At 42.3% G+C, this 26778-nt stretch overlaps 1 protein-coding gene and 1 long non-coding RNA gene across 5 annotated transcripts in view; one reads left to right on the top strand and one right to left on the bottom strand.

Moving 5' to 3' along the window:
* The window catches only part of GLYR1 (glyoxylate reductase 1 homolog), a 34087-nt gene that overhangs the window by 1855 nt on the left and 5454 nt on the right, over positions 1-26778 (top strand). For 2 of the 4 annotated variants that reach the window (XM_054040944.1, XM_054040947.1), the window contains 11 exons: positions 716-752; positions 2067-2146; positions 12533-12671; positions 13283-13525; positions 19492-19578; positions 20465-20521; positions 21754-21804; positions 21896-21969; positions 23646-23745; positions 24887-24997; positions 25343-25444. In XM_054040944.1, coding sequence (XP_053896919.1) covers positions 716-752; positions 2067-2146; positions 12533-12671; positions 13283-13525; positions 19492-19578; positions 20465-20521; positions 21754-21804; positions 21896-21969; positions 23646-23745; positions 24887-24997; positions 25343-25444 — 1081 coding nt within the window. The remainder of the gene's footprint in view (positions 1-715; positions 753-2066; positions 2147-12532; positions 12672-13282; positions 13526-19491; positions 19579-20464; positions 20522-21753; positions 21805-21895; positions 21970-23645; positions 23746-24886; positions 24998-25342; positions 25445-26778) is intronic. The other 2 variants (XM_054040945.1, XM_054040946.1) reach the window with 2 other exon arrangements.
* Positions 4289-26778, bottom strand: part of LOC128843862 (uncharacterized) — a 37971-nt gene continuing 15481 nt past the window's right edge. The window contains exon 3 of the long non-coding RNA XR_008446376.1: positions 4289-5498. This is a non-coding gene — a long non-coding RNA (uncharacterized LOC128843862). The remainder of the gene's footprint in view (positions 5499-26778) is intronic.

Genomic DNA, 26778 nt, shown 5'->3' with positions numbered 1-26778 from the left:
ACCCCCGACCCCCTTCTGTGAGGAAATGCTTTGGCTTAGACTTTGTGATGAAACTTGCAAAGGCAGGAAATAAACTTTTCTGTGTTTCTAGTGGGCCTACAGTATGTTTCACAAATCTTAGGAGCATGATGAGCGGCTGAAAAAAGTGATAATGGAAGTAACCTTGCAACCTTTGATATAGACATTCTTATCTTAAATTATAAAATAGTACATTTTAGGAATCACAGCTACATGAATTGGAAACATATGACGCTTATTAGACTGTTCTGTCCTGAAAAGTCTTAAGTTATGAATCCAAACTCTGGATTTCGTATTGATGCAGGCAATTAAACTAGACGTTTGTAAGGGAGGAAAGAAATGTCATCCAGTTTTACCAAAGTACTAAGAGCTTTAGTACTGATCTTCCAGGTGCTAGCTTTACCATCTCTATTCTTAATGACTTAGGCCCTGATCCTGTAATGTTCTCCATGTGAGTGGTCCCCTGTACCCATGCAGACTTCATTGCGGCTCAGCATGGCCACAGCCGTCTACTCACATGGCACTTGGGAGCATTGGTGAGTGCTCTTCCAAGCTGAACAGTTCTTTTTGTCCTGGTAGGCTTTGTGGTTATATTGTGTAAGCTCTGACTTTTGAAAATAAATTGCAGTGGAAGCAGATAGAAGTGGAGCAACTGTCTTTTCTGATGCTAGTGGCTGATCTTTTTGTTTTTCCTTAGGGGGAAGCTGGGCCGGTATCCTCCTTGGCCAGGAAAGGTGAGTCTGCTTCTATCCTGAAGGGAGCAGTTCATGAAAATAATTCCAGTGAAGATTTAAGATTATTATCGTTTTCGTCTTTAATTTTTAGCTAAGAAGCTTTTTGGCCTTAATTGTGAACCAGACTATGCATCAGGGATTTTACTTGACTCAGAAGTTCAGTCTGTCAGTAACAGCTGTTAGTTCAGATGGAATGAAAAGCAGTACAAACCAAATTGTCAGAATCTGGAACTGATTGTATCAGGAGAGGAGAGTCCAGATTCCCAAACTAATACTTAAAGTTACAGTTTTGTCATCTTCTTTGGGAGAAGACACTTGGGTGATTGTGGATAAAAGTTCTAGATATGGAAAGAAGATTTTGTGTTTAAAGTCAGATTGTAGGCACTGTTTATATACTCCCAAAGAAGTGTTCTATTTTCAGCTTTTAGTGTAGATACATGTGCTGACTTAACAATATAGGCGAGGTCTTCAGGACAAAAAAAAAAGTGTTTTCCTAACTTGTTAGCTTGAGTTAAAATCCAAAAGAAGACAAAGCAATTTGTAGATTTTAATGTGATCTGCTAACTCATGTGAAGACTTTGAGAGTCTATGGTTTAACTTGTTCTAGTAACTTGTGTTAAAATTACAACCACCTTGTCTTCATTCACATTTTAACTCTGAGAGAAACACCCTTTTCTGTATTGAAGACTAGGCCTTAGGTAATAGTTGCCTTATGGGAGCAAAGCTCTGTAAACCCAGCCTGGTTTTCCAAATTTTAAAAAGATAATTTACTCCTAAGGGATAGGGAGAACCTCATGTTGCTGATCTTTTGGAACAGTAAAACCTCACTAAAATTATACTGATGCGTGTGCCTGAGCTCATGCAACACAGGTATAACTTTGTAGCTTACAGTGAAGTTCATTTATCTTTACTCACATCTGTCCTCTCTCTCAGGTCCAAAAGCCCCACAACACCCAAAGGCATGACTATTTAAAACAAAAAAACCCATGAAAATCATGGAATTCACAACAGCTGTGACAAAAGTCCAATCTTATCTCCTTGAACTGCAGGCTAAGCCTATAATGCGATAGGGTGATTGATGCTAACTCTAGGCATAGTGCTGTGAGTAACAAAGAAATATATGGATTGTGTGCTTGGGAGGAAGACCTTTGCTACCAGTACAAGCCCACTCCCCACCACCATTTTACTTTAAAAATATTTTTTAGCAAAGAACCATGAAGTCGATTTCTTTTTCATAGCCTGAAAACTTCAAAAAGCCACAGAATTCTATTGCTGCCTCTCTAACTAACACTGTCTCCTGTCTTTGCCCCTCAGATCGTTAATCCGCCTAAAGACCTGAAGAAGCCTCGTGGAAAGAAGTGCTTCTTTGTGAAATTTTTTGGGACAGAAGATCAGTACGTACCCACTCTCTTCATCTGATGACAATGTTGGCCTTTAAATCACAGGGCTTTCCTGGAAGAGTTTTATGCTAGCATAATAAGGTGTAGCTCTGAGAAAGATTGCCTTATATTATCTATATATAACTATTATTCTATGATGTAGCTTCTCATGTGGGTGTTTGAGGGCTGCAAAGACCTTCTCAAGCATGTTTTGATTTTAAGTGCTGCTGTGACAGGGAGTTCTGGGTAGTTGATCTCTTGCATGGGCGTAGGTGTGCCTGTTAATGTTAGTGCAACTGTCAACATTTTTCAAGTATAGTTTGTGGTCTCTCTTGTTTCTCCTGCCATAAATATAAAGTGGTTTTATTTGCGTCACTCATAAAGAGAACACTTTATGATGTCTGATGGCATAAAATGTGCTTGTTTTACATTTGGGAAGACTGTGCAACACGGGGTGGTAAAGTTACTGTAGGGCATTTTTCTATGAAGTAGCGTTTTGTGATAAAGGCACATGCCAAAATGAGAACAATCACTAGTCTGACAATTACATACCTGCTGTTATTACAAATAACTTAAGATTCCTGGAACTGAAATGTTAGCAAACACTACCACCACCACCACCCTGCTGTGTTGTTTATTTTTTATATTTGAAGTCATTTTTAGTCAGTTTCGCTATTTCCCTGTGTAGTCATTTAGCAAGGGGAAAACACCAAAAAACAAAAAAAAACTCGTTATGAACACCAATAAGTAGAAAAACCCTTTACTTTTTTGAAGGACTTAAACAAAAGTGAGGACACGCGCATTAACAAGATGCTCTGACAGGAAATGGAAGTTTTATTTTTTAATTGTCACTTTTTCAAAGCATAATGTCAAAGCTTCACTGTCCCTTTAAGGACTGAGGTCATGTAACCAGCCAGGACTAGAAATGGAAGCTGCATACCAATAAAATGGAGGCTACTGGCTTTCAAATAATGTAAAAATGGTGTCTTTATGAGCTGATTAGTTATGATTTCTTGTGAGCTAAAGTTGTTAGTAGTCAAAGAATGGATATTTTCATTCCTGCACCTCGATCACTGTAATTCTTGGTTATAACTAAGGAAAATATTTTGTGGTAGGTTTGGACAGGGAGAGGGGGATTTTGTCCAAACGACAGCTTTAGAAAAACTGGTCGTAGATCTGGAATGCTCTACTTGAGATTAGTGGACAGATAGCAAGTTAGGAGGCCAAAGCTACAAAATAAAAGTGGTTTATCACATGATTCTGGAGTTCAGGTTAGGAAAAATCCTATCATGTGGCAGACTGGAACAGCCAAAAACCCAGCTTGTGAAATGTAATCATTTCCTGGTGGATAATCACAGGATTTAAAAATCCTGGTTACCCTAACTGATGGGTGTGTGCAACTTGAAGTTGGAGCAGAAATTAATACTGTCCTTCCACCTCAATTTTCTTATAAACTCCACTAATCAAGAGAAGAAATGGATGCCTCCTATAGCTCTGTTATATCTCATACTGGACCTTGTGGAGAATGCATATGTTTAGATCTGTTTGCTTATGCCAAAAAATGGGAAAATTTTCTCATCTTACAACCAGATTTGAGATTAGATTCTTAAACCAGTTGCCTTAAACTTCAGCAAGCTGGGAAGGAGAAATTTCATGGTTGCAGAAATAAAGTAATTTATTCCATAGTTAGCTTTTATCTTATTTAATTGTTTAGATTAGTATACAAAAGTAAAAACAACAAGGAATCCTTGTGGCACCTTAGAGACTAGCACATTTATTTAGGCAAAAGCTTTCGTGGGCTAAAACCCGCTTCATCAGATGCATGGAGTGGAAAATACAGTGGGCAGGTATAAAAATACAGCACATGAAAAGATGGGAGTTTCCTTACCGACTGGGGGGTCAGTACTAACAAGGCCAATGCAATTAGGATGGATGTGGCCCATTTCCAACAGTTGACAAGAAGGGTTGAATATCCTCCTAATTGAATTGGCCTCGTTAGCACTGACCCCCCAGTCGGTAAGGCAACTCCCATCTTTTCATGTGCTGTATTTTTATACCTGCCCACTGTATTTTCCACTCCATGCATCTGATGAAGCAGGTTTTAGCCCACGAAAGCTTTTGCCTAAATAAATGTGCTAGTCTCTAAGGTGCCACAAGGATTCCTTGTTGTTTTTGCTGATATAGACAAACACGGCTACCACTCTGAAACCTATACAAAAGTAAAAAGTGATGCATCTAGGTGGAGATAAGTGCCGTGGCTGAAGACAATAAACCTGAAAAATATTAGTAAGACAGCTGAAAACACCTCTCCTGCCCCACCCCCATCCCGATCAGTCTCCATCAAACTATGTGTGCTCGGTTACAAAGACCTAGTACTGGACTATTCTAGTGTAATTAACGCCCAGTTTTGCCTGCTTAAGTTTTTGAGATGGCATTAGCTATAGTATCATCCATATGCTAATGACACTTGGTTCTACAGCTTATATTGTCTTGGTTTGGCAGAGATGGGGATCTGGACAAAAGCCATTCTGGCTTATGTTCGGTGTATATATACACAATGGAGGAGATGCTGGCTGGCAGGGGAAAGCATTTTGAGGAACTGTTGAAGTCTCACTGCTCTCTCAGTTGAGGACATTTACCTATCCATTGGCAAAAGGGTCTACAATCTCAGGTTGTTGATGGACTCCTTTCTGCTCAAGATTCCCAGATGGCAAATGTGGCCAAAAATGCCATCTTTTCTTTGTATGCTAGCTGAAAGATTGCCATCTTGAGGCTGCAGTGTGCCCTACCTAGGATTAAGCGTGAAGGCTGCTTAACTCAAAAATGAACACTGGTGCAAAATATGACAGCCAACTGTTTGAGCAGAGTGGATGGGTAGGAACATGTTATACCTGTGACTTGCATGCTGCAGTGCTTGTTGGTGAAACTTTCAGGTGAAATTCAAGGTTCTCCAAGATCCTAAATCGCTTAGGGCCCAATTTAGAAGAGACTTCCTCTTCGTTCCTTGCTCACCACAAAGCTTATGTTCATGTGCAATGATAAAGCTAACTTGTCCCAAGGGCAAGGCTACAGTGAGCAAGGATAGGGTGTTCAAGATTGCAGAACTGGCTTTGGCCAAAGATGTATAAACCCGAGCCTGGCCGCATTCAGACATCCAGCTTTTCACAGGCTTCCTGCTGACTGTTACTCCGTGCATTTAGCCTCTTGGTAAAGTTTCCATTGTCTCTGCCCTTAAAGTAATAGTGCTCCTAGAAGGTGTCTTGCTAGCATGTAGGAAATGTTAGAACATAAGCATGTCCATACTGGGTGAGACCAATGATCCATCTAGCCCAGTATCCTGTCTTCTGATAGTGGCCAATGACAGGTCCTTCAGAGGGAATGAAAAGAACAGGTAATCATTGAGTGATCCAAATCTTAATGTTTTTGCATTTTAACTTAAGGCCCATGAAGTGCACCCACTACTTCTGGGGGCATTCTGCTCACAAGATTTTAAAATTCTGCATATTTTATTTGTCAAAATAACACTATAATCACACTGGTTTTGATTATTTTGGTAATTTATTTAAACTACAATACAGTGGATGGAGAACGGGAGTGAGGAGCATTGGAAGAAATCCCCAGACCCCCTTGCCTAATAGTAATGTAGCTAGGTTTGACCCTTTATTTCTAGTTATTAGTCAACAAATATGTGCAGCCATATGCTCCATGTTACATCATAGGCGACTGAAGAGCAAGTGAAGGCTGGGGAATCAAACTCACAATTTATATTGGCTACTTACCATCTTCAGAAAGATCAGTAGCAAACAGTTCATGGAGCACATTTTGATAGGAATTTTTTTCAGTTCAAAAACGTAGACCAGTTCTAATCAATAAAGGACAATAAGCATTTATAAGGCCTTTACACCACTCTGGCAATGCAGAGGAGCCTTAAAACTTTTACACCTGTTTTATACTCCTGGATGAATTCATAGAGAATGGGAACAATTCAGTAAGCAGACAGGCTGCTACGTTCTGCTCTGCCTGAGGCCACAGAGCCTGCCCCACACTTATCTCCTCAGAAACACCCTGAAGCCCTTGCTCCTCCACGAGGCGCTCACTGCAATAGCAAGTGAGAGGGACAGAGTGTGTATCTGTGTGTGTGTGTGTGTGTCTCTCTCTCTCTCTCTCTCATGCACGACTGCACATCCTCCCCCCACAGCGGTGATTTACGTCTCTACAGGTTGCTCTGGGCACCTGAATCGACCTGCCTGTGCTGCCGGGGAGGGGCACGTGACTGCTCTTGCAGCTTCCCTTTGCTTCCCTGTCAGAAGTCATTTTTCCATGGGGAAACAAAGAAATCTGCAGGGGACATGAATTCTGCGCGTGCACAGTGATGCAGTATTCCCCCAGAGTAACCCATACACCATAACGATGGGGACTTTATCAGTGTCTGCAGTAGTAATATAGTACTTGCACCTTGCTCTGAAGTATTCAGTAGTTATGATACACATATTGTTGGTTATATAGCTCACTTACTGGCTCCATGAAAGAGAGTGAGATGTTTCAGACTGCCTTAGCGTTCATTTTGGAAGTTGGGAGATTATTAGCTATTGCTCTAATTCTGAAGAGAAATAACACTCTGAAATGTCTTTCCTTTCTATTCCCCCAAATCCCAAGGGAAGTCCCATATACCCTTTTCGCAGCACTAGAAACCTTATAAGTAGGTTGGGGTCTCTAAGCTCTGCTGGAATATATTAAGCAGGTCTCTCTCAAAATATTGGTATAGATAAGCTCCCTCATCCACCCAATATATAATTGTGTTCCTAGGTATACGATCACAGCCCATCTTATTTCCCAAGCCTACCGACTTGTCATAGGAAGGCTTAGTGCACCCCCACAATAATAACACAAAATAAGGCAGGCAAGGAGAACCCTAACATGTCTTTCTCAGACAAATGACAGGACTGAATCCCGTAAAAATCAAACTCTGTGAGAGAGACCCAAGGTGTGCTTCATACAATTCAAAATAGTTCTGCATGCAGTGGTCTATGCTCAACTAGAGGAACTTGGCCTATCTGCAATTAGTTTTGGCAAACAGACATTAGCTATGTGCTATGACAGTGTCACTACCTATAGACATGGAGCCATTTCAGTGAAATACTGGAAAGTACACTGCAACCACCACTACCTGATAAATACTACCATCCTCTTTCACTTAACTCACAAGCCTTACAGCTTGAAAAAAAAAAGTAAGTATTACAGTGTATTATCAAAATTTTATTGTTAACATCACTCCATAACATCTTTCTGAAGTACCAGTGTACAAACTAAATAACCTCATCAGGAATAGGGACATCTGGGCTCACTTCCTGACCTGAGCTCTCCAAAGAAAAATCAAAGACGAATCTTGCCATCCAAGATAAAAGTATAATATGAAGACTATTTGAAAGATACAAAAATTATGGCCTTAGCAAAACCGTGTTAGCAGTTTCACCAACCCCCATATCCTTCTGTGATGCCAAAGCTTAAATTCTGCCGCTGCTCTTTCCTGGACCCAAGAGTTCTTCATGGGATAGTAGAGCTTTCTGCTGCAGCCGGTTGGAATGTTCACCAGTGATCTTGCATTCAGAAACAAAAATTTGGAATTGGCATGGTGGTGAATGTGGGGCTTTTGAAGGTCTGATCAGGTACTTGAAGCTAGGGTTATGTTTCCTATGGGTAGGGTATTTAGAGCTTGGGTTAGGATTTCTTTGGACAGGGTACTTGGAGCTAGCATTAGGATTCTTGTGAGTAGGTCTCCGTGATCTAAGGTTAGAGTTCATATGGGTAGGAACTTGGTGCTAAGGTTAGGGTTCCTATGGGGATACTTTGGGCTAGCGTTAGGATTCCTATGAGGGGGGAGGGAGGGACACCAGGGTTAGGGTCCTGTGGGTAAGGTACTTGGAACTAGTATTAGGGTTCTTGTGAGCTAGAGTACGTGGATTTAAGGATATTCCTATGAATCATGTATTTGGAGCTAGGGTTAGGGTTCCCAGGGGTAGGGTTGGGGTTCCTATAGGTACAGTACTTGCAGGTAGGGTGAGGTTCCTATAGTTAGGGATCCCCATCCTAAGGCTAGGGTTCCTGTGGGTAGAGTACTTGGTGCTAGGGTTCCTGGGGGTGGGGTGTACTTGGCACTAGGGTTAGGGTTCCTATAGGTAGGGCTCTTTGCCTTGAATTAGTGTTCCTACAGGTAGGGTACTTGGAGCTAGGGTTATGGTTTCTATGGGTAGGGTACTTGGAGCTAGGAATAGGGTTCTTCTAGGTCTCTCTGCTCTAAGATTAGGGTCTTTTGGATAAGCTATTTGGAACTGGGGTTAGGGTTCTTATGTTTCTGTGACTTGGAAATAGGATTATGGTTCCTTTGGGTAGGTGATGTGGATTTAGGGTTACAGTTCATGATTAGGGCACTTTAAGCTAGGGTTAGGGTTCCTATTAGCAGGGTGCAAGGAGCTGGGATATGGTTCCTATGGGTAGGGTCTGTGGAGCTAGGTTTAGGGTTCCTATCGATAGGATCCATGGAGCTAGGCTTAGGGTTCCTATATGTTGGGCTCCCCATCCTAGTGTTAGTGTTATAATGCCTAGGGTTTTCATAGATTAATAGACTCTAGGACTGGAAGGGACCTCAAGAAGTCATCGAGTCCAGTCCTCAGCCCTTATGGCAGGACCAAATACTGTCTAGACCATCCCTGGTAGACATTTATCTAACCTACTCTTAAATATCTCCAGAGATGGAGATTCCACAACCTCCCTAGGCAATTTATTCCAGTGTTTAACCACCCTGACAGGAACTTTTTCCTAATGTCCAACCTAAACCTCCCTTGCTGCACTTTAAGCCCATTACTTCTTGTTCTATCCTTAGAGGCTGAGATGAAGAAGTTTTCTCCCACCTCCTTATGATACCCTTTTAGATACCTGACGACTGCTATCATGTCCCGTCTCAGTCTTCTCTTTTCCAAACTAAACAAACCCAATTCTTTCAGCCTTCCTTCATAGGTCATGTTCTCTAGACCTTTAATCATTCTTGTAGAGTTCCTATGGGTAGAGTGTTTGGACCTAGGATTAGGGTTCCTGTGGGTAGGTTGCTTGAACCTAGCGTTCAATAAGGTTAGCACTTATTTTATGTTATGCCTCAGAAAACTCTCTTCTGGATACTTGACCTTCCTTAGCTATGAGATCACAGCCTAATATGTCATATTTGAGAGCACTTATGCTAGGTCATTGTTTTTTGAGGCATGCATGGGTAGCTATGAATGGCTTTGTTCTGTGATGTAGCTTTATTTTTATAGTACCCTACAGTATTGGGTGCTTTACAGACATTTAAGAGGACAGGTCCCTGTCCTGGAGAGATTAGATAAATCTATGGCATGTAGAAAAGCGATAAACTAGGGAGAGGAATGCAGATTTTTTTTTTCTTATTGTGTGTCTGACTTTTCTAAGCCCTTGCCTGCTTGCCCTTATTCCTTAGTCCTTTATATAGATCTTTAATCCTTGTCTCCAACAGTCCCAAGTGTCTGTGTCTGTCTCCCCTAGAACCCCGCCTGATGTATAGATCTTGCTTCTCCACTACCAAAAGAATAGTGAGCAAAGAGCTGGTGTACATATGAAGGAGGTGGGGAGTGGGCAGGTACATGCATCAGAGGCAGTTGGGAGGAGAAAATGCAATAGATTTCCCCTCCAATAAGTTTTTGAGGAACAGACTAGTGGAAATAAAGTGATTTCATTGAGGGTCCCAAATCTGGAAGGAAGTTGTGGGAAATGCTTCTTAAATGACTTCATTGACTTGTTTCCCAACATTCTTATCACACGTACATGTGTGAGAGAGCGAGCTAACTAGCTTTTCATAGACCAACACTGCCCAGCTTCCTAGTGATTCACTGTCATTTGAGGTCCCTAGGGTGAAGGGTTTCATGCTGCCAAGAGAGATTCCCTGGACAATTTCTAGACTGTTGTCTGAGAATCACTGACTTCACTCATTATATTGTGCTAACTCAAAAGTGGGTATGAAGGGGGATGTAGGATGAGGGAAAGGATTCTGTAGGGTGCACAGAATGGAAAGCATTGTGATCTTCCACCTTCAGGGCTACAGTGGAAACTCTAGAGCAAGAACCTGCTTGCAGTAAGTGGAAAGTGTGTAAGTATGCTTCCTGCACAGTGAAACCTGTACTAACTGCAATCTCTAAGCAGTAGTTACCGGCTCTAACAGCCATGAAGTTTCTGATCTCTCCTATATTAAGTCCTTTGTGAAAAGCATCTACCTGTGAAATGTTTGCAGTCCCACACTGAATGATCCAGGGGCTCATTGTATACAATGGCCCATGCTAGTGGAAAGGAAGCTGCTTCACCCAGGCCTTAAGATGGTAAACTGGTCATTGCATCATGAAAAAAGAGCAAATAGGAACAGGCAAAGGGGCAAGACCCAAATGTGAAGTGGAAAGAGAAATTCATCCATGAGCATGAGGCTGGGAACTCTATTTTCCTGTGTACTAAACAGATTCAGGAGACACAGGCTATTTGCTATAACTGGTCAGAAAACCTTGATGCGGAGGCCAGAGACTTTAAAATGAAAAGCAAAGAATGATGAGATCAGTGAAATACTCTGGGCTTTAAAACTGCACAGATGAACATTCTAAAAAGCACTGGGGAATTATGATTTTAAGGCAGGTGGATGGAGAAAAGCTGCCTCGCGCCACGGGTTGTTTTTGAAGCTGTAGTAAAATGAGAACAGATCTCGGGCAGTCTGGTTCCATCATGCTGATAATATATGGAACTGGGATAAGATTGCTTGTCTGAGCAATGGAAAAACAAACTAGAAAAGTGAGCCAAAGAGCTCCTAGATAGTCTGCTGTGGTAGCACAACTGGAAGTTGAGAGAGAAAAGCACTGAAACTTTTTAAGCATTATGAAACACTTCAATACTGAATGTACCAGTTATGTGGAGAAGGGCCAAGTGAAAATAGAGGAATCATGCCATAATGGGTGAATTTCTAACTTCTATTTATTGAAAAATGAGCTACTGAGGCATCATGTCTTAAAATTTGTGTTCAGTTTATAGCTATGTAGATATGATTCTTGAAAATATGAAATTGAAAAGGCTTCCTGTGAACAGCAGCACCTATCTGCAGGAGATGACCATTGCTGGGGATAATCAAAATGTTTAAATCTTCTACCACTGACATTTAACATATTTTGTTTTTAAATGGTGCCCATTTTTAAAATTCATTTCCCTGCCTAATGCTGTACACTGAGCTGCTCCCTGATGAAAAATGCTGATGGCTGTTCCTATTCAAAAAAGTTTCCAATAAATAGTGCACAGAACTCTACTCTCCCCAATAGTAATGTGGAAAGAGCACTGCAGCCACTTAACTGATCAGCAGCAGATCATCTGAAGTGCCCTTTTCAGATTTTGTGATTAGATGAAGGTGGTCTTAACGCTTTATGAGGCAGTTGGAGAATAGGTGGAAAGGCACTGTGGAGCTACAGTCTGGAACGAACATTTTGAACTGGTAGAAGCGGTGGACAATGTGAAAGAAGTCAATCATTCTGCATGAGAGCCTACCCATTTCAGAAGTGTCGGGGAAAACCAGTACAGCAGCAGTTATAGGGAGAACATTTAGGAGTTTCTTCACAAAGCAGAAGAGAGCTCTGCTCTGATGTTACTACATTGTAAAACACAGTGGTGCGAGCCTCTCTTAAACGCACTGCCAGCAATTGAGGATAAATTGCTTTTTTCATCAAAAGTGAAAAATGTCAGTTTATTACAAGGCATTTGATCCTTTGCGTGTCAAAAGTGTGATGTGCAGTGAGCTATGGTGTGTGTTCTCCTTCTGTTTGTGGTGGTCACCCATGTGTTACAAAATCTAATTTTGAAAAATATTGTCTATTCTTCCAGCCCTCATGGGGATTTATACATACATACACAGTACTAAACAAGAGTAATCTTGTCTCTGACCAAAAGATTGTTTTGTCAGAATTGTTAAGTGGCCTCCTGTTGCAACAGTCCTAGGAATAAAATCCCACATTGGGTGTGTGGGTTTTTCCCCACACCAGTACAAGAGCAATCAGTAGTGCACTTACAAATGTATGTGCTCACATGTGGGTGCATTGGCAGAGCACATGAATGGTGCCCAGAGGCGAGTTTCATTTACACAATTGGGTATGCTACTTGTTGGGAAGGCTGATGAAAGACTTCAGTGAATGTAGGAGTTGGAGCCATCAGGGAAGAGGGAACAGAAGTGAGTTTGCTGGTGTGGTCAGTCCAATGTGGCCATACTATTGTATATGTCAGTTTTATCTCTACATGGTGGGGTTGGGTGAGGAAGTTGATATGTATTTTGATTGGAAAATGTATCAGTGGTTAAATTTTTCTGACATTTATTATCAGTGCTTGGATCAAAGTGGAACAGCTGAAGCCTTATCACGCCCACAAAGAGGAAATGATCAAGATTAACAAGGGTAAGCGCTTCCAGCAGGCTGTGGATGCTGTGGAGGAGTTCCTTAAGAAAGCCAAAGGCAAGGACCAGGTGAGTGGCTTTAGCTTTACTTTGTGTGCCAAAGTTGGGCTTGACGTGATCAGTAACCAAGCTTCTGTTTTACCTTTATTAAAGCTGGTGGCCTCTAGCTTTAAATTTTCCATAGAAGAGTGGTCATGATGGCCATGATGCTAGTTGGCACTCACATAGTACTTTCTATCTTCTAAGCACTTAATCAAACATGAATTTCCCCAACTCCATTGTGAAGTAGGTAAGCATTATCCTCTCTTTTACTAATGGGGAAACTGAGGAAGAGAGGCTAATTGACCACACAGTAAATCAGTGCTAAATCTGGGGTTAACTCACTTTCTCCTAAACCTTTGTTTTAGAGTACATGATTCCCCCAGTGATGCTTCACATGGCGTGTTCTATGAACCAGTTTTTGAAACTGATACATTTGACATAAATGCTAACTTCAATAACTTCAAACTCAACAGCTTCAAAGAGCTAATTTTTGTTGGACCCGGTGCTGTAATGTGACTTTGAACCATCAGTTTCCTGATAATCAGCATTGGATTCTCGGTATCCCTGGGTTTTTTATGAAAATCACTCAAGTTTCTCTCTCTCCCTTCCTTGCAATCTTCTGTTCTATAATCTATCAGGCGTCTTCCCATAACTCCAGCGAAGAGAAGAACCGGCGTAATTCCAGTGAGGAGAGAGGCAAGCAGTCTGCTGGTGAAGAGAAACGCAAAGCTGGTTTGTCTGAAGGGAAGTTGAAGAAGAGCACAGGGGAAGGGAAGAAGCGAGCGTCTTCTGTTTCATCAGAGCGAGGCTCAAAATCGCCCCTGAAAAGAACACTAGATCAGAGCCCCCGGAAGCGGGGACGGCCCCCCAAAGATGAGAAGGTTTGTGTTCTGCATGTCCTGCCATGACCTGTGGACTTCACTGATGGACTCTAGGGATGGTTGGCACTTTGGTTTACAGGCCAAAAGGAAGAGTTCAGTTTTGTACCATTTGTAAAGCTGTTTGTGTCGATTCTTCTGAATCTATTAGCTGACCAGGTTATTGTTAGAACATAAGACCATAAGAACGGCCATACTGGGTCAGACCAAAGGTCCATCAAGCCCAGTATCCTGTCCTCTGACAGTGGCCAATGGCAGGTGCCTCAAAGGGAATGAACAGACAGGTTATCATCAAGTGATCCATGGCCTGTCACCCAATCCCAGCTTCTGGCAGACAGAGGCTAGGGACATCATTCCTGCCCATCCTGGCTAATAGCCATTGATGGACCTAGCTTCCATGAATCTATCTAGCTCTCTTTTGAACCCCGTTATAGTACTGGCCTTCACAACACCCTCTGGCAAGGAGTTCCAGAGGTTGACAGTGCATTGCGTGAAAAAATACTTCCTTGTGTTTGTTTTAAACTCGTTACCTATTAATTTCATTTTGGTTGCCCCTTGTTCTTGTATTATGAGAAGGAGTAAATAACACTTCCTTATTTACTTTCTCTATACCACTCATGGTTTTATAGACCTCGATCATATCCCACCTTAGTCGCCTCTTTTCCAAGCTGAAAAGTCCCAGTCTTATTAATCTCTCCTCATATGGAAGCCATTCTATACCCCTAATCATTTTTGTTGCCCTTTTCTGAACCTTTTCCAATTCCAATATATCTTTTTTGAGATGGGGTGACCACATCTGCACGCAGTATTCAAGGTGTGGGTGTACCATGGATTTATGTAGAGGCAATATGATATTTTCTGTCTTATTATCTATCCCTTTTTTGATGATTCCCAACATTCTGTTCGCTTTTTGACTGCCGCTGCACATTGAGTGGATGATTTCAGAGAACTATCCACAATGACTCCAAGATCTCTTTCTTCAGTGGTAACAGCTAATTTAGCCCCCATCATTGTATATGTATAGTTAGGATTATGTTTTCCAATGTGCATTACTTTGCATTTATCAACATTAAATTTCATCTGCCATTTTGTTGCTCAGTCACCCAGTTTTGTGAGATCCTTTTGTAGCTCTTCGCAGTCTGCCTGGGACTTAACTATCTTGAGTAGTTTTGTATCATCTGCAAATTTTGCCACCTCACTGTTTACCCCTTTTTCCAGATCGTTTATGAATATGTTAAATAGGACTAGTTCCAGTACAGATCCCTGGGGGACACCACTATTTACCTCTCTCCATTCTGAAAACTGACCATTTAATCCTACCCTTTGTTTCCTATCTTTTAACCAGTTACCGATCCATGAGAGAACCTTCCCTCTTATCCCATGACTGCTTATTTTGCTTAAGAGCCTTTGGTGAGGGACCTTATCAAAGGCTTTCTGAAAATCTAAATACACCGTATCCGCTGGATCTCCTTTGTCCGCATGCTTGTTGACCCCCTCAAAGAATTCTAGTAGATTGGTGAGGCATGATTTCCCTTTACAAAAACCATGTTGACTATTTCCCAACAAATTATGTTCATATATGTGTCTGGCAATTTTGTTCTGTACGATAGTTTCAACCAATTTGCCCGGTACTGAAGTGAGCTTACTGGCCTGTAGTTGTCAGGGTCACCTCTGGAGCCCTTTTTAAAAATTGGCATCACGTTAGCTATCCTCCAGTCATTTGGAGCTGATTTAAATGAGGTTACAGATGACAGTTAGTAGTCCTGCAGTTTCACATTTGAGTTCCTTCAGAAGTCTTGGGTGAATACCATCAGGTCCCTGAGACTTATTACTGTTTAGTTTATCAATTTGTTCCAAAACCTCCTCTAATGACACCTCAATTTGGGACAGTTCCTCAGATCTGTCACCCAAAAAGAATGGCTCAGGTTTCGGAATCTCCCTCATATCCTCAACAGTGAAGACAGATGCAAAGAATTAATTTAGTTTCTCCGCAATGGCCTGATTATCTTTGAGTGCTCCTTTAGCATCTCGCTTGTCCAGTGGCCCCACTGGTTGTTTAGCAGGCTTTCTGCTTCTGATGTATTTAAAAAAAATTGCTATTACTTTTGGAGTCTTTGCTAGCTGTTCTTCTAATTCATTTTTGGTCTTTCTAATTATATTTTTACACTTCATTTGCCAGATTTTATGCTCTTTTCTATTTTCCGCATTAGGATTTATCTTCCACTTTTTAAAGGATGCCTTTTTGCCTTTCACTGCTTATTTTACTTTGTTGTTTAACCACGGTGGCTTTTTTTTAGTTCTCTTACAATGTTTTTTAAATTGGGGTATACATTTAAGTTGAGCCTCTATTATAGTGTCTTTAAAAAGTTTCCCCGCAGCTTGCAGGGATTTTACTTTTGGCACTGTACCTTTTAATTTCTGTTTCACTAACCTCCTCGTTTTTGTGTAGTTCCCCTTTCTGAAATTAAATGCTAGTGTTGGGCCGCTGTGGAGTTTTCCCCACCACAGGGATGAATATCTTCTGTGGATTCCTAGCAGGATTAGATAGTCTTCCTTGAGTGTTTCCATTCATTTTTGTCTGAGAAGGCTGTCTTGTGCAGTTGCACATGGTTCCATCTTGCCACCCCACTTGATCAGTGTATGCATGAGGGCCGATTTGAAGATTAGCGAGGAGATGTGAGTGTTAGTGCCTTGAGATGATATCCTCATGTACATCTCCCATCTCATCTGATTTGTGTGGTTGAATGATTGATACTCTTCCCTCCCTTACTCACAGTGCTAACAGAGATTGGGGGCTTGGGTCAGGATATCTGATTGAGAGTCATTGAAGAAATAGGTAGGGGTACGGGGAAGCTATCAGAAGCATTTGTGAGGCTTATTTTAGCTTCTGTGATTGTGGATGTATTCCCTCTGTTACTGAGATACAGTGCAACCCCAGGTTTTGTATTCTCAGTTGTTTCTGGATGTCTCTGCAGCAGCAACCAAATGTATTTTTGTATCTGTCCTCAGCTAGAAGATTGCAATTTTTTATTTTGATTGTGGACCCCACTGCAGTGATCCATGTCTTTGTCACCTCCAAAATGGATTACTATAATGCACATGCTCTACAAGGGACTTGCTGCTGAAAACCGTGCACAGCATGGCAGCCTGCTTGCTCATTGGTTCTTCAAAGGGATTACTTTGTACCTGTAGTTCATGTTCTTTGCTGGCTTCCAATGCACTTTGGAGTACAATTCAAGATGTCAGTCTTGATCTCTAAAGCTCTAATTGGATTTGGCCCTGGTTGTCAGAGCAGCCGCCTTTCTTCTTGATAGCTGGAACTTAACTGCGGAGTTACCACCAGGTAGTAGATGTGAGGGTACTGCTGGCAAAGCAGGTTTAATGATGGGCTATTGACTCTCTCTTTGTCAGACTGAAGAGGGTGGTCAGGAAGAGAATTCCAGAGTCTGTTAAGGCCTATCTGTTTCTCCGTTCTTCTGAGAAGAGGAAAAGGTGGGTGGGTATTGGTGGGTTCTGGGCAGTATTGATGCTCTGGGGGCTTAATTGGTTAATGCAGAATAACTTTTTATTGACTAACTTATTGTACATGTTCCTTGTGCTTCTGGATAGACTTATCTTAAAAGTTCAGGTATACATACATGGATTAAAATGGACCTTCAGAATCTTCTGGGGATGAAAGATGCTTTCTTGGATCAGAGCATGATTCCAATCTTGGAGGGGGCATATTGCTGAAGGTTCTATATGTGAGATCAGTTGCCAGTCATGAGTTTGATCCTCATTGGCCTGAAGACTTGTCAGTCATCTTGGCATGTGGCATTTGTCACATGCGGAGAATGCAGCTGCAGGAGTCATGCCAGCTGCCACAAATGAGTTGGAGGGATTTACAAAGTAAGTATTTTATTGGCAAACCTCAGCAGAGGCTGTGGAAAGCTGTTCTTATGACATTGAGCTGATCAGCTGGCTAGCAAATGTGTGGCCAGAGACAACAGGCTAACTAATACGTGAAGTTAATAACGATATGTGCCACCAGAGAATAATATGCTGTCTATTAATGCCATCATGGAAATTTAAAAGCCCAGGCATAAATTCTGCTGTTATCCCTATTGTGAAAATAATAATTAAAAATCTAATATTTTACTTTTCTGGCCGAAAGAAGAAATACTTTACACACATTTTCTACCTGCATAGGTTGAGTCGCGTGAAATGCTGGCTTCTATGACAGTCAGTTCTGTTTCATAACAGAGAATCTTTCTTTATCCTTTTTGTGGGGGGAAGAAGATAAAGATAGCTACACTACTTAATGATGAGAGGTGACATTGCTGAGCTGCCAAGAAGCTCACAACCCCAGCTGTACTCTTCTTTAAAATATGCTCAGTTTTAAACTAAAGAGATGAATATTTTTAAGTTAGGCAAAATCTGGGCATCCATAACTTGTCAAGATCCTAAGGGCCACTAAACTGAATTAAACAAAGCAGATTGTAGCCACCCTTGGCTGTCCAAACAGCGGTGCCGTTCCCACTAATTACAAATCCCAGCAGGCAGTGCTTCACCTTGATCTGAGTGGAAGGCCTCCTGGATCTAGATGGAACATTACGTGCTGGGGTGTGTAATGTCCAGAGTTGTGTTCTGTTTCAAAAAGACAGCAGCAACAAGCCAGATTAGGTCCACGAGCCATACTTTGGCCATATTTGTTCTAAGTAATGCGAGCTGCTGCTTTGTTCCCCAAGTGAAACTGCCAGTGTTTGGACAGTAATGTGCTCTTTCAGGAAATAGATCTGGGGAGGGAGAGGATCATGTTTGTCCATTTCTTGACAGCTGAGGAACCACCCCCACCCCCCTCCAGGAAAATGAAACCAATCATGCCCCACCTCCTTCCTGAATCCTGCTATGTGGTGTCATAGGGGCCTGCACAGCTTAATTTATACATCTTCTGCACACCACATATGGGAAATGCTGCTATAGAACTTCATAATATACTTCCTCTTTCTTACATGCTTTGCTGAGTAGTAAAATAGTTGAAAATATTGACATGTTACGTATGATTGTTGTCATTGGAGTTAGCAGCTATTGAAATGAAACAAACACCTGAGCTACTGTATCAGGTATTCTGCAAACTGAGGCAGACATTGGTGCTTTGGTTATGCTTACTTTGTTGTGAAGGTTTCCTCACTATTCATAGCAGAGACTAATTTTTTAAAAAGTGAAAGCTGAGAATCTAGAGAACAATTAAGAAGTCTGTGACTGATTAGCCCTGATTAGTTCCTCTCTCTCTCTCTCTCTCTGAGGGATGGCCCCACATTTGGGGAAACGCTGGAGTGGAGGGGTTCAGTTCTTCCCAAGTTCATTTTGCATTTGTGTAAATATATTCCTCCTGGGTACAGTGGCCTTGATTTCTCCTGAAATCATAACTGTGTTAAACTCCCCATGTCAGTGATTCCTACTCTCCTTCATTTTGCCCACTGCTGGATAGTGTTACACTGACGATGCAATGCATTGTGCAGTGTGACCTTCTTTGGGGAGGGATTTCCCAAAGGCCTGTGAAATGGAAAGTGTTTCATGATGCTCTTCAAAAATTGTCTTGTTTGTATGTCATAGAAGCCAACACTACATGGTCAACTCTTGGGACTCTATCAGCTACAGCGGGGTCGGCAACCTTTCAGAAGTGGTGTGCCGAGTCTTCATTATTCACTCTAATTTAATGTTTCACATGCCAGTAACACATTTTAACTTTTTTAGAAGGTCTCTTTCTATAAGTCTATAATATATAACTAAACTATTGTTGTATGGAAATTAAATAAGGTTTTTAAAATGTTTAAGAAGCTTCATTTAAAATTAAATTTAAAATGCAGAGCCCCCCGGACCCGTGGCCACGACCCGGGCAGTGTGAGTGCCGCTGAAAATCAGTTTGTGTGCCGCAGGTTCCCTGTCCCTGAGCTACAGTCTTTACCACCCTCCTTGTCTCTCCTCAGGACCTCACGATCCCTGAGTCCAGTACAGTGAAGAGAGTGATGACTGGAACAGTGGCAGGATTTAAGTGGCCTCCTGGTGTAAGTGAGGTAATTAAACTCTTAGCTTTCTTTGCACCAGAAGTGATTTAGGAGCTAGAGTGACTCTTATAGGAGTGGATACGCTGGGGACAGCTCATTTGAGTCTCACATTTTCCTAGGCTGTAATAATATTCATAGATCTTTCTTCCTCCTATACAAGGTGGAAAGAACAGCTAGCCTTTTTTATGATCCTGAAATGTAACTGCATCAGCCGGTCAGTGTGTAAATGAGCAAGCTTTGTTCCTCAGTTAGCCAATTCCCTTCCTCTGGGTCTGTGTATCGTGTCTGCATATTTTCTACCTGGTTATTTGTCAGCAGTCACACAGTATGTCAGCATTTCCGGTTTAACATCCTTTTAGTTTTAACTCTGCTATCATTAGCAGCACAAGTAAGGCCTTACCTTTTTAAATTATTTTTTCCTGTCTTCCTAAAACCCCAGTTTTAAACTGGGAAGTTCTAGGAAGTTGCATGATTGTGCCCCATGGGGCTTAGATGTTGTAGAATATATAGTATGGAAGATCATCTGCTGAGGGTAATCTCAAATTTAATCTTTCTAGTCTTTCTAATTTGACATGCTTTGAACAAATAGCACTTGAGTATCTCTTCTGACCAGGATTCTAGACTGGCTGGTATGCCACTTCATTCTTAATATAATTCAGCCATATTCTCAATCTCTCATTCCCCTCCCATAATTTCCTGTTTCCCACACATTCCCTGAGTTGGGAATTACTCTGTCAGAGGTCCTAAAGTAGGCAAGCAGAGAAAGGGAAGCAATTTATCAGGTTTCTCAAATAGGGAAATGCTGCCATCCATCTGGGAGAACAGGGGAATCAATGCTGAGGTTGCTCAGTAAATCTCTGGTGATGTTTCTCAGCCTGTGCTTTTCTGATTGCAGCCTGTGAAGGATGGTGACCCACATTTCCATCACTTCTTGCTCAGCCAGACAGAGAAGGTGAGCCATAGTAACATAGGTATTGGCAGACTGGCTCAAACAGCTGGTCCATCTAGCTTGGCCTCCTGCCTTCTGCAGGGTCTAATGTCTGATGCTTCAGACAGAATGCACAATAGCCAGTTGTCCGGTGCTGTGCATTTGGAGCTACAGCTATGAAACTCTTTCACACCCCTATAGTGGTCCTCTCACTCCCTAACCTTTGGACTTAGGTGAACTTTATTTTAGCATTTATAACTACAAATTTTACAGGCAGTAAAAAATTATCCGGCCACACGATTTGACTCTGACCATCAGCTGCAATGAATTCCCCATGTTGATAATATCACATGAGAGGTGGTATTTCCTGTGTCAAGTAACCCATTGTTCTTGTCTTCTGGGACAATTGATCTGCTAGTTCTTTCATCTGGGTTGAGCTTCGTGATTCGGGTCCTGAATAATGAGTGGAATAGGTAGGAGAGCATTACATTGAACCTTCTTGCCCCTGGGAAATGCAATCAATTAAAGCCAAGAAACTCAGGTTGTCATGTGGGATTTTTATCATCAGGCTGTGAAGATTAAGATTAAAGAGAAGGTCAAATAAATGAAGTGGGTTTGTATCCAGGTAGGGATCTGGGCAGAGACAGCTGGATTAAGAGGAGATAGCTGCAGATTCTAACAGGTTCTTAGCTTTTATCTAGATGAGCTCACAAAGAACAACACAGGAAGCGAAGCCTTTATCACACTCCATTTGTTAAATCCCCCACACCTTCTCTCTTACTAATAAGGATTCTGCTTTTCCAGCCGTCAGTGACGCATTGAGTGTAGGTGTGAGGCAGGGTATTCTGCAAAATGCTAATCTGCATCCTCTGGGGGAGAAGGGTTTAAGGGTCTCCATCTTCTGCAGTGTCAAATGTGTGAACAGGTAAGTCCCCTATACTCCGGGCCTGCACCTTCCATTGGTGTGGATTGTCGCATAGCAGCATGTAGTACCTGTGTTAGAAGAGAGGGTGAACAGCCTGAGTAAGAGTATTAGGGATTTTGGTACCCTGCATTGCAGGAAAGTTGTGGACTTCATTTTTTCTAGTGGGGAGGAAGGTAGCAGTCTCTTCCTGCATTGCAGATGATGCTGTGGGGATGAATTGCCTCTTTTTTTCTTTGTACCAAGGTATGGTCAGTTTCTTTCTGTACAGGGCAAGATAAAGCACGAAAGCACCAGCCCTTTCCCTAAATGTGTTTTTCTCCTTTTCATACAGCCAGCTGTCTGCTATCAGGCAATCACTAAGAAGCTGAAGGTGTGTGAGGAGGTAAGGCAAACCATCCCGTTGTCTTATTCTTATTGTGTTGAGGTCTGGCAGTTCTGCTAAAGTAAGAATATCTTATGGCTTGTCTTCACAGGAAACAGGATCCACCTCCATCCAAGCAGCAGACAGCACAGCAGTTAATGGCAGCATCACTCCTACTGACAAAAAGTAAGGCCCCCATGTGTTCCAAGAATCTGCCTTCTCTCTCCTTCTGCCACTCAGCTCTAGTTCTCTTCCTCCACCTCCTTCTTTTTCCAGGTGGAGATGGGGAAGCAGCCATTGGCTCTGCTGAGAGACTCTGGGTGGGTGAAGTAATATCTTTTATTGGACTGACTTGTGTTGGTGGAAGGAACAAGTTTTCAGGCTTCAGAATTACCTTCCCCAGACCTGAAGAAGAGCTTTGTGAGCTCGAGAGCTTGTCCCTCCACAACAAAGTTGGTTCAGTAAAAGATACTACTTCACCCACCTTGTCTCTGATATCCTGAGATCAACATGGCTATAAGGACAATGCAAACAGCAGTTGACCATCCTGTCACTTATAATAAACTTTCCCATCCCTCCCCCACTATTTCTGCACCATATTCTGTCCCTGTGAGACTCTCATTCATGGGAAACACCACATATGAGGGTGGAGGTGCTGCACTATGGAATAGCTCAGCAGGAGGCCTTCAGGATGCTCATAGGGGACTGGGTTTTGTCTGACCCTGATACACACATTTGCAGTGTGTGACATGACATGACAGAACATTACACAGATCAGCGCTTCTGCATGCAGTGTGGGCCGCAAAGATAAAATGTCTCCAATAATGTTTGGCAGACGACCAGGTTTGTTTGCTCACTAGCTCAAGCAGCTAGAATGCAAGAGGAAGAGGGCGGCGCTTTCTCCCACCTCACAGGAGCACGTGAGCCTTCTGGTTTCTTCTAACGTTCCCCTTCTCCTTTCTAGAGTGATAGGAGCCAGAGCTGGGCTTCCTGTTTCACTCTGTGACTTCTGTCCTGTTCAAATGCAGATCAGACGCTGGTCTGTTGTTTGCCGTTAGATCAGTTCTTTCTCTGGGGATGTCAGTTTTCAGCCTTACTCAAGGGGACCCAAAGTAAAGATGAAATTATTCAGGTAAAACCCTTTCCCTGAAGGGGGGCAGGGAGAGGGGTGTCTTTTCAGCTGTGAGAAATGGAAATGGGCAAATCCTGTTGCTGAAGGAACTAGAGTGACTCATTCCGACCCTTATATGTTGGTTTGCTTCAAAAGCAGCATGTACAACCAGCTGTGAACCAAAGGGCAGATGTAAAGCTGAAACTGAAATGCATCTGAAATGGCTTTGTTCAAATTAGCATTCAGAAATGCTACATTATGGGGGATAGAGATGTAGTTCTCAGTGTGTAAACTCTGAAGTATAATTTAAATCCACTCTTACTTAGTATTTCAGGGTCTCCTACTAGCATGTCATTTTGCTACAAACTGGCATGATGTATACAGGATCCCTGGAGCCATAGCTGCAAAGAAGTTCCTAGTGTGGAGTAATAGGGAAGGAACTTTTGCATGATGACTATAAAAATCTTGACACCCATTAGGGAGCTGGTGTGCTGAGATCACTGCCAATATTGTCTCATTGTTTCCTTGTGCTCGAGTACCAGCTTGCTCTTCATATAAATCTGAACTCTGCCTTTGGAAACAGGTGGGTTCATAAAAATATTCTTATTTTACCTGAGTGCAGTGGCACAAGCTCTTGGTGTGTCGGACCTCCATCGTGTGCTGTATAGTATTTTCAGTGGCATCGAAGTCTGACATCTGTTTGTCTCTGTGCGTTCCCTTTTCTTCACTGATGTCTCTCTCTTTTCCCCAGGATAGGATTTCTGGGTCTCGGCCTGATGGGAAGTGGCATTGTCTCCAACTTACTAAAAATGGGGCACACGGTCACTGTATGGAACCGGACTGCTGAGAAGGTAAGTGTGTCCGCGAGAAGGTGTGGGATGGAGTCTTTCACAGTGGGACCTGTTTGTGCCTTAACTTCCAGAAACGTGTGCACCTGCTTGGAGGAGTGGAATGCATAATGCCATTGGATTATTGTATTTAGGTAGAACAGCCACACTGGTCATGGTGTGGAGGTGGACAGCCAAGAAAGGTTTAATTCACTCTGTGAGAGATGTGCCATTTGGATGAGACTCTCCACCCTGGCACCCTGTTGTGCTAAGATGGAATATCTGCTTCATCTTGAGAACCTGAACTGCAACAATGAGGCTGAGGTAGTTTTCCAGGTTTCATCATCAGAAACTAATTCAAGAACAGCCGATTGGCCATATAATGTTAGTTCATAGTATCCAATATACTATTTCCGTTCCCTCCTCCACTTTTGGTGTCCGGTGGGGAAGAAAACACCACACAATATTTTGACCCCAAAAGAACTGCATCAGTGTGACACCAGTGTCTGAGTGTGGAGAGAAATTACTGTCTTTGGCAACAGATGTCATTTGATCAGCACAATTCCTAATGCTCTAGCAAGGTAACAGAGGAGTTCCAGGCTAGGATTTAGATTCTTTAAAGTGTTTTTGAATACTAAGGGGTGTGTGTGTGTGATATCTGCTTTTTTCATGAGATCACGGCATAGAGTGATATAGATATAGATATACACATACATATGTGCGCACAAATAGTGTGGCCATTTTTCGTATGGATGACGAGACTCCCTCCCTCCCCCCCGCAACACAGACAGTGGCAGAAGGCTGACCAGCTGGAGAAGCAGACAGTCTAATAAATAAACACCACATCGTTCTCAGTACTGTAGATATTCCTGCTGACAAAACAGGAGGATACACCCCACAAGACGCACTCCACCCTCCCCCTTTACATGTTCTCAGAACGTTTTCCTTCTCTTGTACTCTATCTCTGCCTCCTGGGGTTCAGGAATTGTTCAGGAGGCACCTTGTGCATCAGAGTCTCCGTAGTGGTCTGCCCTTCTGCTAAGACACCAGGCCTGTCTCACATCAGTCTGGATACGATGGTTAGAGTGTGTGTTACGGCAGTGGCTTAGAGGACCTGTTGCTTTGTGCTTCCTGCTCCTTACGTTTGGATCTGTGACTTTTGCAGTGTGATTTGTTCATCCAGGAGGGGGCACGGCTGGGAAGAACCCCCGCTGAGGTGGTCTCGACCTGTGACATCACCTTCGCCTGCGTATCAGATCCAAAGGCAGCAAAGGATGTAAGGATTATCTCTTTCTTTCCTAACCGGACTGCAGCTTAGAGTCCTGACTTGTCCTGCCCTACCCAAACCCTTTGGACAGTCACGGAATACAGATTCCTGGTTCCACTGAACATATTAGTCAGGGCCATTCCAGTTGCCAGACATCACAGTAGTAATTTTTTGAACAAAAACATTGCTGTATCCTGTACACGTATTTATTGAAAATTACACTGAGAGTATGGACACTTCTGGAACCCTTTGAGTAGACTGGCACTGTAGAGTCAGGTTTGTTTTAACTGATATTGAAGGATTTGAGTTTCTTTGCAGACACCCTATTGCTTTACCCCTTGTCTATTCCCACAGCTGGTACTTGGTCCAAGTGGGGTATTGCAGGGAATACGCCCAGGGAAGTGCTATGTGGATATGTCGACAGTGGACGCAGATACTGTCACAGAATTGGCCCAGGTAACTGCCTTGGACTAAACATCTGACATTCACCGCATTGGAATTTGTATTGTTTCAGGGGGTTAACTCTTGTTTGTTGCAGTACTGGGAGATATCCAGGTCTCTTGTAGGGAAAGTTCAAGCCCAGAGAGAATGAAATAAAGTAACTTGTCAAATGATGTCCAGTTAACAAACTCAGAACAGGTTTACTCAAAGGATTATGTACAGCAAACTATATCATTTCAGTTCTGTGCTGTCAACTGACCAAACTCCAGTTCCTGAGAGAGTTCCCATCCTCCATATTAACTTTCACAGTAGCAGGTTTGGGGGAGGGGGAGAGAAGAGATTTGAGAGTCTTATTAGTGGCTAATAAGTTTCCCTCTATTTGTTCAATAGACAGAATCTGGCTATTCCTTGGTTTGTTTTTAAATACTCCAGGGCATGGGAAGGAAGCTCCTTCATGTGCCTGGTCTTAAAAATATTTACATCAAGAGAGAACCAGATATTTCTATCTGTATCTGAGGGAAGCAAGGTTTCAACCACTTCTAGCAGAAACTTTGGTTTCCTACCTTGACCTCTCAAGTTTATATGCCTTTGTCCTGAAACTGGCTTTGGTCCAGGCCTAAAATCAGGAGGACTGAGCAGTACAATGGCGCACAAAATTTAAATTGGTGAAATGTAAGGTCATGTCTGTTGGTGAAACAAAACGTAAACTTCAAACTGTGGATGTGCTATGAACTAACATGCTCCTGTCGGGAACAAAGGTCTAGGAAGTCACTAGAAGATCTGTCAAAGGCCTGTGGTCCTGGGCCTGCACTCACTTTCATAGGCAGCCAAAGTAAAATTTAAAAGAAACTGTTCTATGAACTTAAATGCCAGGATATTTCCATCCTTTCAACTTCCAAGCCCCTGTCCTTGTGTCCCTCCTAATTTAGGATGCTGCCGGTGAAATAAACACATCTGCAAATAGTAGTTATCATGAACAAGAGCAGAGTCCATGGAGTGGTTTTCTATTCAACCAACTCCTTTCTAGCACCTCTTCTTCCCCCCCACCCCTATATAATATACACTTTCACTGTTGTCCCAAATTCCTTAGACTTTTCCAGTGGCATGTGACACAGTCACATATTTTTCAGATACTGAAAAGTATAGTCCTCTAGTCCAGCTTTGTAGGGTGGGGAAACATGAACAGAGGTACGAGTACATAGCTATGGCAAGTTCCTGGGCTAGGGCACCTTTTGCAGTACTCTGTGTAGTATGCTATTTTGTGTTCTGCAGCATTTCCATTCTTCATCTTATCTGTATGTATAGACAGTTTACTTTACCTTATGCTTCTGAACCTAGTGCTAGAAGCA

This window comes from Malaclemys terrapin, chromosome 10 (genome assembly GCF_027887155.1).
Source record: "Malaclemys terrapin pileata isolate rMalTer1 chromosome 10, rMalTer1.hap1, whole genome shotgun sequence".
Taxonomy (NCBI): domain Eukaryota; kingdom Metazoa; phylum Chordata; order Testudines; family Emydidae; genus Malaclemys; species Malaclemys terrapin.
The sequence above is the reverse complement of the archived record's forward strand: the minus strand, read 5'-3'. Positions and strand labels throughout refer to the sequence as shown.